The sequence below is a fragment of the Diadema antillarum genome, unplaced genomic scaffold (genome assembly GCF_040938485.1).
Source record: "Diadema antillarum isolate AM-2024a unplaced genomic scaffold, OU_Dant_1.0 scf00000187, whole genome shotgun sequence".
In the NCBI taxonomy this organism is placed as follows: domain Eukaryota; kingdom Metazoa; phylum Echinodermata; class Echinoidea; order Diadematoida; family Diadematidae; genus Diadema; species Diadema antillarum.
In genome coordinates, this window is record NW_027271076.1 from 69996 (window position 1) to 86533 (window position 16538).

General features: G+C 36.6%; 1 protein-coding gene across 1 annotated transcript; it reads left to right on the top strand.

Annotated features, from left to right (window-relative positions):
• The first annotated feature begins 562 nt into the window (after positions 1-562).
• LOC139723365 (extracellular serine proteinase-like) lies at positions 563-16349 on the top strand. Its single transcript, XM_071634621.1, has 11 exons — positions 563-670; positions 2935-3051; positions 4355-4591; positions 5039-5180; positions 5711-5895; positions 7316-7487; positions 8339-8539; positions 11707-11891; positions 12961-13147; positions 15033-15214; positions 15909-16349. Exons 1-11 carry the CDS (start codon positions 563-565, stop codon positions 16059-16061), a joined length of 1869 nt encoding a protein of 622 aa, XP_071490722.1. The 3' UTR covers positions 16062-16349.
• Positions 16350-16538: the final 189 nt, after the last annotated feature.

Consider the following 16538-nt stretch of genomic DNA (forward strand, 5'->3'; position numbering starts at 1 on the left):
TTTTCCTCTCTCTTTTTTCATCAAGATGATCATGACAGCAATATTTACATTAAATTTGTATACTCACATATTGATCTAATGTTATGCACAAAATCTGAATTCATTTGTTGGTTGCCTTGTCAGTTGTGAGCAAAATATTTTCATTCATATGGATGCTAAGAGCATCCAAGTGCTAAACCTGGGAGAAATAGATCCATGACATGCATTACGAAGATCCACATTTCTCCGTGACCATTAAACCAAATTGAGTGGGGTATTTTGCAAGATGTAGGTAACAATTTATAGTTTTATACCCTGAATGAACATTTAGATTGTTTAATTATATTGAAAGTTATCAATGCGAAAAGTCCGATTGTATTTTTTTTTTTTTTTGGGGGGGGGGGAGGGATATATAAATATATATATATATATATATATATATTATAGAGAGAGTATACATGTATAATACACACATGTATAATACACACATAATGTATAACTTCACATCTTTTTGTTTTATTGTATATTCATTCTGTTTTTACAAGCTCATAAGTCCTTTCATAATGTTTTCCTCCAAATAGACATGAAAGGATTCATTATACTCCTGTTGGCCGCATTGGCCACGGCCGAACTCGCTCCTCTACATACCCACAAAGACCGTATCCCAGGACGGTATTTGGTCAAACTCAAGGTGAGAAATACGCTCAGAACGATGTAAGATGGAAGATCTTATCGCTGTGAGTTTGAAAGTAAAACATAATAATACAAAAAAGTATCAAGCCCTCTATGTCAAGGTGCTTTTAGCACCCGAGCGTATTAGTTATCAGAAAGCAATTATTATGGTCAAATAAGACTCGATGAAAGTGAGGCAAAAATCGTATTATTACGATATAATTGAACGATTGTTCAATCAAAACGTGTTTTTTTTTATGTGTGCATGTTTTTGGTTTTCGTTTCTGTGTGTGTGTGTGTGTGTGTGTGTGCGTGTGTGTGTTTATGACTTTGTGTATCTGTGTCATAATACGGGGTCTAAGAATATAAACACTTCCTGTAAGTCCTGTGCATTCCAAAACTTTTTTTTTTGCATAAAATTAATTTTTATATTAATTTTGGAGAATTCGAGAGACAACACAATTGCATGTTTCATAAAAATGTTTAATTGATATTTTGTGCTTTTTCTTCTCAAAATGTGAGGATGGTCAATATGTTACATCATTTTTATTGTTGTATTTAGTCTTTATCATGAGTACCGATTGACCGAATATACGAATTCAAGTGTGTGTCAGCTTATTTATTGTTTTACTGTTCTGAGAGAACTGAGCAGATTTGAATTGAAATGAGCTAAACTTATTGATTGGTTTATTACCATGAGTTGCAATGTTAGCTGTTCAATTACGCGTTGACCATGTTGAAATACATGCTTATTGACAATACGTCGAATTAATCCTGAAAAAGAATCAATGTTCAATTCAGACACTACCAGGGAAAACTTGGGGTACTAAGTAGAAATTAATAATCGTTTTCCTAGGTCAGCAAGGTCGAGCAATATCCTGGGTTCATTATTATTCGATCTTTCCGGATTTTTTTTTTGTAATGATTTATAGTGTTTAATATATATCATTACATAATCATTTATGATTTACCTACTGTTTATATAACGATTCTTTGTGGTGTTTTTTTTTTTTTTTGGTCAGTTCAAAAAAAAAAAAAAACAACAACAACCACATGAGCACCATTGTCCCACAAACCCCCAATTCTAACATATTATGTAAATAATGAACTATGATAAGGATTTATCATACTCAGTATTGCCCACACACCGTAATGTTGGCATAAGCTAATCGGTAAAAATGTTATGAGCATGATCAAATGAGATAAATGAGCGTTTGACAATGGTAGCATGCTATCTTCCAAAAAAAGAAAAAAAAAAAAACTGCTGTGCGATAGAGTATGTATGTAGTGTCCTTTTTTTTCTTGCATATAAACATCATTATTCCACTCAGTCAGTTTGAACATGTTTGAAATCGACCGACCACAATGTGTAACAGTGACTTTTTAATCGAAATTGTGTTGCATGGTACTCTGTATTTTGCTTTTCGTTTCTACCCCTGTTCAAATAAAGATTATCAGGTCCAATCATTATGACGAGATTGGAAGCAGTGTATCAAACAGGGCGAACTTAATACTTCCGCCTATATCTCGGATGTTGGGCCTAAATCCTTAATGTGCCCCTCGAACGTTTTAAGAAATGCTTAAAACATTAAAAATGTTTTCAGATCAAATTCAGATCAAATTTTTGTATTGTTCCACACGGCGTAGCATTGTCGCTGACGTTGCATCAAAACTGAAAATGAAGCTATTGGAAAAATAACAAGTTCAATGGGAAATGGCGGATTCAGTGCTTTCAAAGAGTGTGAAATCTTTGAGTTCGCACGGGATTTACTAAATTTTACAGTTCCCCCTTTTCCAGTAATGTAAATAAAAACGATTTATTTGTTTATTTATTATTTTACTTATTTATCTATTGATTCATTTTTGAGGTCTGTATTTCATTATCCATTATCAATAGAATATGAAAAACAAACAAATAAATAGAATGTTGGCGAAATATGACGCAAAAGGAATCCTATTTCATTCCTGAGTAAGGGAACATAATGTAAAGGTAAACATGCAAACTAATTTCATACTAAATGTACACTATAATTGAGAGAACACAATGAATGTAAAGTTTGAAAAATAATCTATGTTGGTGATATATCTTTATTGATATCCTTTGAAAGTAACAACATAAAGTGTTATTGGAAGTAGTACATATGCTTCATTGCCCCCACCCATCACTTGCCCATTATCATTTTCTTTAAATTATTGTGCAATTCTGTCAGCAAAGTTCAACAATTATTTCACTTGCAACCGCAGTGGTGTTCAATGTCGATTCCTTTTTATTTTATCTCGCAGGCCGGGAAAAGCCTGGAGTCTACCATCGCTTCACTCGGTGACGTCAGAATAATACACAAGTACAGAACAGTGTTTAACGGCTTTGCAGCGGAACTCACCAACGACATGGTTACATATGTAAGTGGATTACAATGCTTGAAAAAAAAAACAACCACATGTGTACAATGTCTCCGTCTAAAAAAAATAATAAACACAACAAAACACGATATGGTGTAACACTATTTCATTAATTTTGTTTCAAATCGTATGCAAGCAATACCATCACACACGACGAGTCTCCGAATATATCGATAATGTGTTTGTTACCTGCGCTTTATATTTGTTCCTTTTTTTTCATGAGAAGTCAACGTCTTTAAAGGGGAATTCAAGTGCAGTTGAAAGTTCTCTGAAAGAAGGAGTGTTTTTTTTTTCAGGAAACAGTTCTTGAACAGTCAATATGAATATTCAAGTAGTGAAGTGATGATATCATCCCCTCACTACTTGCCATATAGTTTGTACATAAACACTCTAAATTTCAAGTTTTTCATTCAAACGCAATTACGCTCCATCATGCCCATAGTCTCATTGCCTGATATATCTAACTGATCATTACTCTGAATTATTCAACCAGGAATGACATCATGTTTTAAGCTTCAATAACAATGAATAACAGAAACATTGAATTTTCGTCATTTTCTTTTTGTGTGTGTGTGTGCACATGATCAATGAAAAATTGTGAGGTGGTGACATCATCAGCTCACTCATTTGCATATTCAAATCAACTGCACGAGAAGTCACATAATTTTTATCCGATTTTGATCAAATTTTCACTGTTGTACACTCGTAAGATTTTACTCGTTCTTACCAGACTAACTTGTAACTGGACTGGAATTCCTCTTTATTACAATCAAGCTTTTTGGTGGATCCCTCCATTTCCATCCTTATTACCAACTCGTACCAAAGTTTATTTTTCCTTCTTTTTTTTGGGTCAAATTGCTCATTTTCAGTTCTAGGAAAAAAAAACATGGTATTTCGTTTGTCCTTTGCATATCGGTCTGTGATATATGTCTGTATGAAAGATGCATTTTGTGGATGGGAATGAAATAAATTCAGTTCAGTTCAACTCATTTCAAAAAGTTGACCGTATTAATTCATTGTCAAAGTTAAATTCTTAATTTCAAAGACGGACCTCTTTTATTGGCATTGCTTACGAATCACGATTTTCTCCCACTAAAACGAGGTAATGTTAACGAACGATGTCCAAGCAATATCACTGACGATGATTTAGCCCAGGTATGTGTGTGTGTGTGTGTGTGTGTGTGTGACGTAAGTGTCAAGCATGTGTTTCCCAACGTTAAATCACGAATTTGGGTCAGGAGCATGTTCTGATAGTGAAAAGCTTAAACGTCACGGAGAACGTCAATCCATTATCTTTGAGCAGCTGCGAAGCTCCGGCCTCGTAGAGTACATCGAAGAAGACGGAATCGTGCGAGCCTCCTCGGTCGCGTCGTGGGGTCTCGACCGTGTCGACCAAATCTCGCTCCCTCTCAACGACGAGTTCAATCCAATAGGTGATGGGTCTGACGTTGACGTGTACGTTATTGACACCGGAATCAACGCTGCCCACCAGGACTTCGGAGGACGAGCGCAAATCGGTTATGACGCTCTTGGTGGAGACGTAAGTAAAAGTAAAAGCACAACAAAACTTAATTTTGCCTGACACATTCTCCATTTATCATACCTATCTGAAAATCTACCTGTCAACCCCTCCTCCCTAAAGAGAGATAGAGATTTTTTTGTGATCATAAACGTATTGCAGGCTTACATAAAGCTACTCAAGGAGATCACGTTCCAAAGACATTCATTTGATTCTTCGATGGGTATCCCGAGAATTTGTAAATCGTCATACTCTTCATCGTTTTATATATCGGTGTGTGTGTGTGAATATTGTAGATAAATATTTGAATGAAAGATTTGCCTTTCAAAAGGTTATTAAACTCTATAATACGTCTAATTCTTCTATGATTAAAAAAACCCCCAGGTTTTCTCATTCTAAATCTCACTGAAATGCACATTGCTAATGATACAGAATCAACAAATTAAATGAAATCAAATCTATGTGCAGGGTGTCGACTGCAACGGACATGGAACCCACTGTTCCGGAACTGTCGGCGGAACTGTTTACGGCGTTGCGAGCGGCACGAGAATCTTTGGAGTCCGTGTTCTGAACTGTTACGGCTCTGGCTCGACTGCAGATGTAGTCGAGGGTTAGTTGACATGCAGTTCACGATAACTTTTCTCCAAACGAATTCTTGCTAGCTTTCCTTCTTTTTTTGACTGTTCGTCTATCTGGAGGAAGCCTTATATCCTGATATAAGCCTGATATCATTGGTACAGAGAGGTATTCCACCGCATACACCGACACTTGATCGTCACAAGCCACAATTGAGTACCCACGAATTATACCAACGTTATCAAAAATGTTGTTTTCTTCTCCGGCATTACAAGGTCCTTGCCCACAGGATTCACATTGTTATCTATGTTACCATTATTGTTATTATCGATATTTTATTAGTAGTAGTACTATCGTGGTAATTTATTAGCATTATTCGTGGTATTGTAGTAGTAGGCCTAATAGTAGTAATCTTTCTCTTTATTATTGCAATTGTGATTTCTACTTCAACTACAGTATACTATGATTATTGCTGACACCATAATCAAACACCTTGATCATCATTCTCATGATTTCTTTCTCCGCATACCCCCCCCCCCCCCACACACACACACACATTCGCAGGCTGTGAGTGGGTTGCGAACAACCATGTAAGAACATCGGTTGCCTCTCTCTCCCTCGGTGGTGGGGCGAGCCAGACTACGGACGACGCCATTGCCTACATGGTCGACGCGGGAATCACCGTAGCGGTCGCAGCCGGCAACGACGACGCTGATGCCTGTAACTACTCTCCAGCTAGAGCTGCACCGGTGACTTTTCAAGGACAAAATTTATGGCACTGATGATAACGATGATGATGATAACAATAACTATACAATACCAAGCAGGATAATGCTTTATCGAGGTTACAGAAAGGCTTGTTCAGCTCCGCGGGTATTCCACTGTAGCCCATAGGCGTTTAAACCGATATTTTTCTCTATATAACATCCGATTTAGACTCTTATTTTACATCCCCTCTAGCTGTTATGCCCTATACTATGTCTAAAGGTTGGACCTGGCATTAAACATAGCATACACGACGAGATGCTTCATAATGATGATGATAATAATAACAATAATAACAATAATGATAATCATCATCAACATCATAATCATAACAGCGACAATAATGGTAGTAATTATAATGATAATACTAATACTAACAACACTAATAATATTCAATGTTTATTATGATAATGATGATAGTGATGAAGATAATTCATTATGATTAAACATAATCATATGCCGATGATAGTGGCACCAATAACAAATGATCTAAGTTGTCTTCATTGTTCTTTTCACTCATATTATTGCTGTTTCTGTCATTGAAATTACTATTCCTGTGCAGGTCGTGAATTCTTGAAACACACTGATTACGTTTGAGTCACTTTTTTTTTTTAAGTGAAAGCCACTTCTTGTTCAAGTCGACTTAGATAGATAGCCTAAAATCCAAGAAAATGATGGTAGAAGTTTAATTGAGCTGGGACATAATGAGAGTGACGGATTCATTGAGGTACTTGTCCATTCTTTTCCCATTGATCTCTGTAGGAGGTATCTGGATACCTCATTTGGCCCATTCACGCTGTACAATCAATTGGAGTCGTTGCGACGCCATCTTACCAGGCAAACTCTATGGGTATTGCACACTTTTTCTGGCAGAGATTGTCACTGAGATCACAATACATATCTCGTGACTTCCGTACACAAAGGCCCGAATTCACGAAGGTGGTACGTGGCAAATGAAACCATGGTTTAAACCATGGACAAAAACCGTGGAGCGCCAAGTGTCGCACGGAATATTTGTTACGAAATCAATCATTTCGTCGATGAAATGATTATTTTGTAACGAAATAACAACATTCTGTAACTAAATGAACATTTCGTCCACGAAATGATAATTTTGTTAACAAAACGGTCGTTTTGTCGACGAAATATTCCGCGCGACACTTGACGCTCCATGGTTTTTGTCCATGGTTTAAACCATGGTTTCATTTGTACCACCTTCGTGAATTCGGGCCAAAATGTATGAGCGATGTGCGCGGAAAGATGGCGGGGCGCGTTCGCGATTAGCCTATGAAATATCCAGATACCACCCATAGAGATCAATGTCCGAGCCTGAAGAAAGGGTGGCAACGTTCACAATCACGTGATATTCATATTGGACGATGCAATGCTATCATTCTGTCGCAGGCCATCAGTGTTGGCGCCACAGACGCTGAGGACGTGCGCGCCTACTTTTCAAACTACGGATATTGCGTCGATATTTTTGCCCCCGGAGTCTCCATCACCTCCGCTTGGTATGACTCGGACACTGCTACCAATACCATCAGTGGCACTTCCATGGCATGCCCCCACGTGGCAGGTTAGCCAAGCCTAGATTCGTTGTTCTCCAACTCTCCTTCAACGATATGAAACTAATATAATCATGTCGTGCTTTCTTTTACTCTACCACAGAATACCACCTCTCCTCCCTCAGAAAGTTGATTTCGATATTGACATAACTGTATAGTCAAGTTAGAAAGGGACTTTGAATAGGTTAGAAGCAAAGAAAATGGAAGAGAGAGTTCTGGACAAAACAAATCGCAACGAAAGCAAACACGGTTTTATTTCGAGTCATTAAGACATTCTTGGGGATTTTTGGGAGCAATGTTTTATCCTTACATAGCTATCGAACTTTGCATTTTATCTAAATCTTTGAAAAAAAAGAGTTTGTCAAAAAAGGAAATTAATGAATCAGTTTAACTGATTATTCTTTTTGTGTTCTTTCGATCATATAATTACGCATACATACATACATACCACATAAAAATTGTACATACATCATAATTTATACCTATACGTAAATGTATCTATTTCCACATCTACTGTTGATAAGCCTTCAAATAATAAGAACATCGAGAAAAATATCTAGGCCCTAAAATGGTAAAACGCTTCTGTTTTTCAATTGGCCATTTGTATTAATTTTGAATAAGTGTACGTTTGCCAAAACCTTTTTATTCTGATCTCATAATCTTCAACTCTTGAATTCTTCTACACGTTTCTCTGCGCATTTCCCGTGTCATCATTTTGATATCCAAATCCATTTCAATGTACAGCAAAAAAAAAAAAAAAAAAAAAAAAAAATAAAAATAAAGGAAAAAAGAAAAACACCCAGCAATTTAATCAGGGCTCCATGGAATTATTAAGTGATCAACATTTTCCTTTTTTTTTCAGGCGCTGCTGCAGTTCTTCTTGGCATTGAACCCGAGTTGACCCCACAGGAAGTGAGAGAAAAGCTGCAGTTGAAGGCGAATGGCAACGCTGGAATCGGCGACTTGCAAACCGGCTCTCCAGATCTCCTCCTGTACATTGGCGAAGGGGACGCCGGGGGAGGATTCATTACTGATCCCTATGCCCCCATTCCAACCAATCCCCGTAAGAATCAGTAAACGCCGAACGATCGAGTTTCCAGTTTGTTTCAATGTGCGCCAAGTGGTATACGTTTGTTTATTTGTTTTAGTGTGATTTTTGTTTTGTCTTTTTTTTGGTGAATTTTGATGGCCTGTAAGCGTGTTAGTAAATGTGTGTGTGTGGGGGGGGGGGGAGGGAGGTTGTGGGCAGATAGTAGGGTCATTGTGGGCTACATTTACAGTCTATCCATGTTCATTCATTCATTCATTTCATTTATTTCATTCTTTCTTTCTTTTCGGCAAACATAACACGAAATGAATTAGAAGATATAACATGGGCATGTATTCGACTTTACATGGTAGATAATAGTTAACACATACAAAATTATACATGCATACCGGCAAAATACAAACTTATGTCTGGAGAAAAAAAAAGAGCAAAGAATTGAGAGGTCCACTGAAAAGCATACTTGTAAATTGTGGACCACTCAAAGGATTCTTCATGTGAACATATTAATTTTGTTTACAAAGACAGGACAGATTAAGACAGGAGAAACACACGACATTACATGACTTGACAGAAGGGTATACCATTGAAAGTAATAAAGCACAAAAGAATAATGGAAAGAAAGGAAAGAGAGAAAAAGAAACATGAAAGGAAGAGCCAACACGCTGAACATCGGGATCGAAAGAGGGAATTGAGGTGCTTCGAAGCTCGAGCAGCTGAGCAAAGTTTGTACAAATAAGATAATGTAAAAAAAAATACACAATGATGAATTCAATGATTGACGATGAACCCTTAGGTTGTAGAGACCAGCTAAGTAATGAATAGTATATATCTTAGTATGAATACAACAAAAAAAGTTTCAACTTACGCTTAAACGAATTCAAAGATAAAGAGTTTTTTATATCACAGCTTAAAGAATTCCAGAATCTAGGGCCAGTGTAAATAAATGTATTTTGCGCCAATAAGTTTCTCAGAAGGGGTAAATGAAAATCATTAGATCGCCTGGTGGGATAATTATGAAAGAATTGATTTCTTGGAAACATTGAATTAAAGATGCTGGGAAGTGCATTTGTGTTATAATTAAACATAAACTGACCCAGCTGAAAGAAAAGAAGAGCTTGTTCGCAAAAACCGATAATTCCATTTTTGCCAAATGGAGATATTTGCGATTAGAGGTCAAGAAAAATAAGGAGAATAATAAGAACAATTTTGCTTCTTTTGACCATAACTTCAAAAATGTACCTTTATATTTAGTGACCAATATATCATGTAAAAGGTATTATTTTGTACTTTATGACAGAGACTTATCGGTTTTTGCGAACAAAGTCGTCTTGCTCTTCACTAAAACAAATCTTTAATTTTTAAAATCTTATATTTCACGAATAATGGCTCTGCATGGGAACGTGCTGAAACGTTACAAATAATACGAAGTGCCTTTTTGTGTGTGTAATAACAATAGTTTATCTAATAAAGTTTGATGGGCACTACCCCATGCTAAAATTCCATAATTAAGATAAGGTAATATTAATGACAAATACAACGTCAACAAAGAAGACATTGGGATATAAGATTTAAGTGTATTGATAATACCAATATTATGCGAAATTATTTTACTAATATAAATAATAATCCTCATCTGGCAGACAAATTGAGCAATTGATAATGCTCTTATGATTGGCCTACTAGGCGATGACTTAGGATGAAAACAGAACAGTTTCTTTTTGTGTGTGTTTGTGTTTTGTGCTAACTTTCGGATTACTTTTCTTTCAAAGTCTTTTTTTTTTCAATTATTTTTATAAGATCCCGTGAACAAGAAAATGTGATTTAAATCAATAAAATCATTAATTTTGGAGTCGACCGGAAACAAGTTCAAGTATTATTTGCCACATTTTCTTTGTGATTCTCATTGTCTGCGGTGCGTATTATTTATTGCTACCCAAATCTATGCTACTAATTTGATACAAATGTGCCTGTTAGTCAAATGAACAGCTCCTTTCCAAAAGGTACGAAATCCACATGGTTAGGAGAAATATCTGGACTTTTATTTCACACGCTTCTGAGTGTTTTTGTGCAATGACTTTATGTCCCACAATAGTAACCCATATTTGGATAAAGAAAATGTGCCTCACAAAATCTTCGTATCTATACTGCTTTTTAAATAATTAATATTTCATTTGATTTTGTGAATTTAGCACCTTCTTGAACAAATATTTTAGCGCAGTGATGTAAAACACGTAAATTTTATTTTAGTGACTATATAGTTTCTGTGACTTTGTGTATTTTTTCAGGGATGATTTGATATCTCTACATATTCTTCTCTCCTGTTTTCTCTGCATATCTCTCCGAAGACTATGGATGCATAGAAGTGAACGTTTTTACAGCTAACAATGAAGTAATATGTGGGTCATCTGGAAAACTACATAGGCAGGAAAGCTATAGCCAGCCTGGCCTTAGTCTGGGGTCAAAGTGCGGCCAAGTATGCACGTTGGTTTTTGATTAGATCCTGCTGGATTTAGCACAGTTTGGAGCAAAACTCAGTTTTCATTGCCTGATTTCTCCATTTTCTCTCCAGAATTTCAATACCTTGACCAAAAGTTTGCCATAGGGGACTACGAAAGATGAATACATTTTTGTCAAAAAGTTCAATTTGATGAAAAATGGATTAAGCAGCGTGTGGAAGGAAACTCTTTAAATAGTGCACTGACTGTCATGTTTATGTTCATGTATTGAATTTGTACATTGGTTTGATAAGTGATATCTACTTTCTTGGGATCTATCAATGTGTTTTGAGGTGGTTTTTTTTTTTTTTTTTCCGGAAGGGTTCGTTAAAAAGTGTGAGCTGTCAGATTTTTATGCCAAGCGATCATTCCGTCTTATTTTCTCTTTTTGTTGTTGTTCTTAGTGAAATGTGTCTTTTCGTTCTCTTCATCCTAGTTTACGGTTTAATATACAATTATGTCTTTTTCGGATTTGAATAATGTTGAAACATATCTTGTACAGTATCTTGCCTGAGTCGCGTCATTTTGTTGCTTTCATGTTCTTACGATACATAGAAAGTTGATTTGTTCAATATTCAAAAGCAACAAAACAACAGAAAAAGAAAAGTAGCCCAACTTGACAAATATAGCTCAATTTGATTTCTCCCTTTTATCATTTTAACCTGTACTTTTGTTCCGTAGCACCAGCAGGATGCGGCGGATATTTCAACGAGTCATCGGGTTCCTTCACCAGCCCAAATTATCCCAACAACTACGAAAACAGTCTGACGTGCGACTACCTTGTTGTTACCGGTGACGGAAAGGCCGTTACAGTCACTTTCGACGATTTCAATCTCGAGAGCTCTTCATCCTGCTCATATGATTCACTCACGGTATGTCTCAAACAGACACATTTACACACAGCCACACACGCATAAACACAAACATGATAAATATTATGATATATTTACAGTTATGAAGAGTTTTAATGCAAAAACAGTATTGTACAAATTCATCAACCTTAGATATTTGAGAATGAATCTACTGAGCAACAAAGAAAACGATTTAAATATAAGTTTTCCTAGCAAATTTCATTGTATTGTCATTCAGTTTCATATTCAATTTCATATTCAACTACAGTACGTTCATGCATCGAAATACCGTCATTAACAATCGTTTTTCGTCATTCGGCAATTACCCCCTGGGCAGTTACCCCGGACCCTTCCCTGGCCCTACTCCTAATCCTAACCCTAACCGAAACTCCTAACCCTAACCCTAACCCTAACCCTAATCTTTACTCTAACTTTACCACTAACCAGTATTTAGCGGGGGGGGGGGGGGGGGGGGGTAATTGCCCTCTGGGGGTAATTGCCTGGATACGCTGTTTTACACGTACTGTATTTCAAATTGAATGTTAGGAACATCTATGTGGCTCACAAATGATGATGAAGATAGACATGTAACACGAAAATCACAAAAATAATGTGATGATAATAATTGAAATAAAAATTTAAAATGAAAATTATAAAAACAATATGGTGATCAAAAAAGGAGCTTAAAGATGAAAATTAAAGACCACAAAAACAATATGATGATCATGATGTAAAGAAGGATTTATACTGAGATAATAAAGGTGACAGTGAAACTAATGATGATAATATGCATGATGATGAGACTACTACTCCTAAAAGTAATGATGATTATGATGATTATGATAATAATGATGATATGAGTACAGGGGCGGATCCAGGAATTCCGTAAAGAGGGGGCGGGTTTACAAAATTAAAGGGGGCGCACGCACCCCTCCCCCATCTTTTTCTTTTTATTTCTTTTGTTTCAACAGAAAATAAAGGGGTGGGGGGGGGGCGTGCGCCGGTTGCGGTCCTCCCTGGATCCGCCCCTGTGAGTATGATTTCTATCATCCTTGATATCAGTATGATTATAATATATTATTTATTTAAGATCTATGACGGCGCTTCATCCTCGGACAATCTCCTTGGTGAGTGGTGCGGTACCAACAGTCCCGGGATTGTGACCGGGTACAGCCAGTCGATGCTCATTCGATTCAAGACCGATTCCTCGCTGACCTACTCTGGCTTCTCCGCATCCTACGTCACTGGTGAAGCTGGGACACCTCCTGAGACTGTGGGTGAGCTTCAGAAAAAAAAAAAAACATAACAACAATAACACTCACATAACAAAGAGAAAAACAAACGAACAAACGAAAACAGAAAAAATAAAGAAACAAACAAAATCCAAGTAAGTAATTCTGTATGTGTGGTTTGTGTGTGTGTGTGTGTGTGTGTGTGTGTGTGTGTGTAATCGAATTTCTAACGTTTACGAAGGCGCCCTCTCTCCATCTCCCGAGAAAGTCTTTTGAATCGTTGGGATTTCAAAATAATGACGTTTCGTCTAAACGTGTTTCATGTTTAATTTCAGTTATAAAATCTTATAAATTTTTGACGTTGACCGTGTGCAAACAATGTGATCGATATCAAAGGAAGATACAAACATCACTATCACATGACAAAAATCTAAACTTGTCCCTTCAAAAGATGATGACGTAACTATATGGGCGATACTTGGAATGAACAATAATTATGTAACACCATAAACAAGCATGACAATGCGAAAAGACGAACGGCAAGAGTTAAAGGGATGGTACATCCTAAAATTATATTGCTTTGTTTGAAAACAAAACAAACAATCAGAGATGTAGATATGTGAAAATTCTGGGGGAAAATCAGATACACAAAAAGTTATGAACTGATAAAGTTTAGAGAGTGGAAAGACGAGTTGGTAACTTTGTTAGACGTAGGTCGCGAGCAGCTCTCCATTTGTTTTGTACACAAAATTTCACTAATTTTCATTTCCTCAAATATTTTTGGCACAGACAGAACTTATCTGCTGAGAAGAACATGCAAAAACGGATTATTCTAATTGTGTACCAAGAACAGATCTGAAGAAAATTTGAAGATTTTGTTCGCAAAAACCGATAAGTCCATTTTTGAAGATTTTGAAGTACGGTCTTTGTCATAAAGTACAAAATAATACCTTTTAAATGATATATTGGTCACTACATATAAAGGTACATTTTTGAAGTTATGGTCAAAAGAAGCAAAAATTTTCTTATTATTCTCTTTATTTTTCTTGACCGTTAATCGCAAATATCTCCATTTGGCAAATGTAGACTTATCGGTTTTTGCGAACAAACTCTTCATTTTTTGTTCTCGTGAGAAAAATGAAAATTGGTGACATTTTGTGTTCAAAATAGAATGACGAGCTGCTCAACATCTATGTCACACAGAGTTGCAACTTTTTCTTGCTCTCTGAACTTTAACGGTTCAAAACTTTTGTGTGTGTGTGTGTGTGTGTTTGTGTGTGTGTGTGTGTGTCTAATTCTCACCTAAATTTTTACTGATCTACTTCTTTGATTTTTTAAAACAAAGCAGGATAATATCAGGATGGACCTACCCTATAAATGTCAATGCATTGTGTGTCATGATCGAAGATTAATATACATTTTATTTTGCTTTTAATAAAAGGCATCCGTGAAAGGAAAAAAAAAATCGTTTTCCGTCTTATGGCAGCGATACCAACGGACGAAATATATGTCTACCCTTGTTCTACAGAGACTTTTTGTCATAGGTCACTAATCGGAAGCAACGTTTCCTGCTTCCGGCCACCTACCGAAGTGTATCCGATTGCAGTGTGACGAATCCGACTTTGGTTGACTATTAGGTGTCAGACTTGATCTTCATCGGACGATCTTGCCTCATCGGATCACCGCTCGACACGTCTGACACTGACCTGATAGTCCACCATCACTAATCGGAATCGTCGGACTCTGATCCCGACACTTCGTTGAGTGGCTGGTTTACACGAAATGTACTGCAAGGCTGTACTCACCAATTAGTCAGCTGAACAGTTTATCTCACACACACACATTATACATATACATATATATATATATATATATATATATATATATATATATATATATATATATATATCATAATGTTAATCTTTTGCAGAATGCGGTCATGTTTTCACCGAGGCGACTGGACAGTTCACTTCGCCAAACTATCCCGGTAACTACGACAACAACGAGGACTGCTCTTTCACCATCCAGGCTGAAGCTGGCGAGACTGTGACACTCAGCTTCAGTGTGTTCAATGTGGAGAGTCATAGCTCGTGTGGCTACGATGCTGTCCAGGTACAGATTTTCATTTTTCTTCTCTTGCAGAGGAACTGAAGTAAATGATAAACTCGACCACTGCCGAAAGAGTATTTTACTATTCTAACGGACAAGTCACAATTGACATTTAATAAGATTTGAACAAAAAATATGAGCATGACGAAAATGCATATTTTCTTTCATATGGTTTCATTGAACATTGCTCTCGGCTGTAATCATATACATAACTTTTTGAGACGATGATGTCATAGCTGGAAGTATCTAAACTAAACTACATGATGTACTAGTAGTTTGTTTATTTTTTTTCTTTTTTGATCCTAAAGAGGAAAAGAACATGTATTTCCTAAAATCATACAGTTGTTGTGGCGTTATGTCAAATACTTTGTTCACGGTCTCTCTGAAAAACAGCCTCTTGGCTGATTAAGTGCTTTTAACCCCGTGATTAAATAAAACCAATGAACAAAAAAATAAACAAACACCAAGAATGGGTTGATTCATGAATGATTTGAATGGAATCAATAAATATCAAGGAAAAAGTTTTCGATAACACGCCCAAAATGGCATAGCACTTTGAGAGTACCTCTTGAAACCTCTAAAACTTCTGAACTTTAATGGTATATACAGTTTCGTGCGTGCGCGCACGCGTTGCTGCACAGGTACGCTAGTATACATTGCCTAACGGCATTTTTTTATTTCTATGCACCTTTTGCAGGTGAGTGACGGTGACAAGAACGTTCTGCAGAAGCTGTGTGGCTCGGAGATTCCGGATCCTATCATGTCGACCAATAACGGAATGTTGGTGGACTTCACGACCGACGGTTCGATCACCTATACTGGATTTGTGGCTTCCTTTGTCAAGGAGTAGTAGCTCGCATTTTTTTTTTCGCTCGCATTTCTGTTTTCAACGCATTGGCGAGCATTAGCCGATATTCTAGACAACAAGCGACGTAGATGAATTATTTTTGGGTGGGCTTTCATCAGGAAAGTTATCACATGTGGCAGAAAATTAAATTTTTCATGCTTACCTGGTAACAACTGAAATACTTTAACTGAAATTGAAGTAAACCTGAAATACTACTGTCTCTAGGAGAGATGCCGAAATTTTACATTTAGTGATGTTTCATTGCAAAAAGTCGGGTGTTCAATACGGAACACCGAGCTTGTGCTAAATTTCCGATGCGCATTTGCGGTGTTAAATTAACACACACTGGTATCACTTAAAAATATAAAACTTTTCAAATTAGGTAATCAATTCTGTTCTTCTTGTTGATTTTGAACTTCAACAAGACAAAAGATTAAAAACGATAAAGTACTTGATTTTTCACGTAGACACCAACGCAGT

Bases quoted from the DNA above. Each gene is read 5' to 3' on its own strand.
- LOC139723365 (XM_071634621.1), top strand. From the start codon at position 563: ATGAAAGGATTCATTATACTCCTGTTGGCCGCATTGGCCACGGCCGAA. The intron at 5,181-5,710 runs GTTAGTTGACAT...ACACATTCGCAG, and splicing joins GACTGCAGATGTAGTCGAGG to GCTGTGAGTGGGTTGCGAAC. The intron at 5,896-7,315 runs GTGACTTTTCAA...ATTCTGTCGCAG, and splicing joins CTCCAGCTAGAGCTGCACCG to GCCATCAGTGTTGGCGCCAC.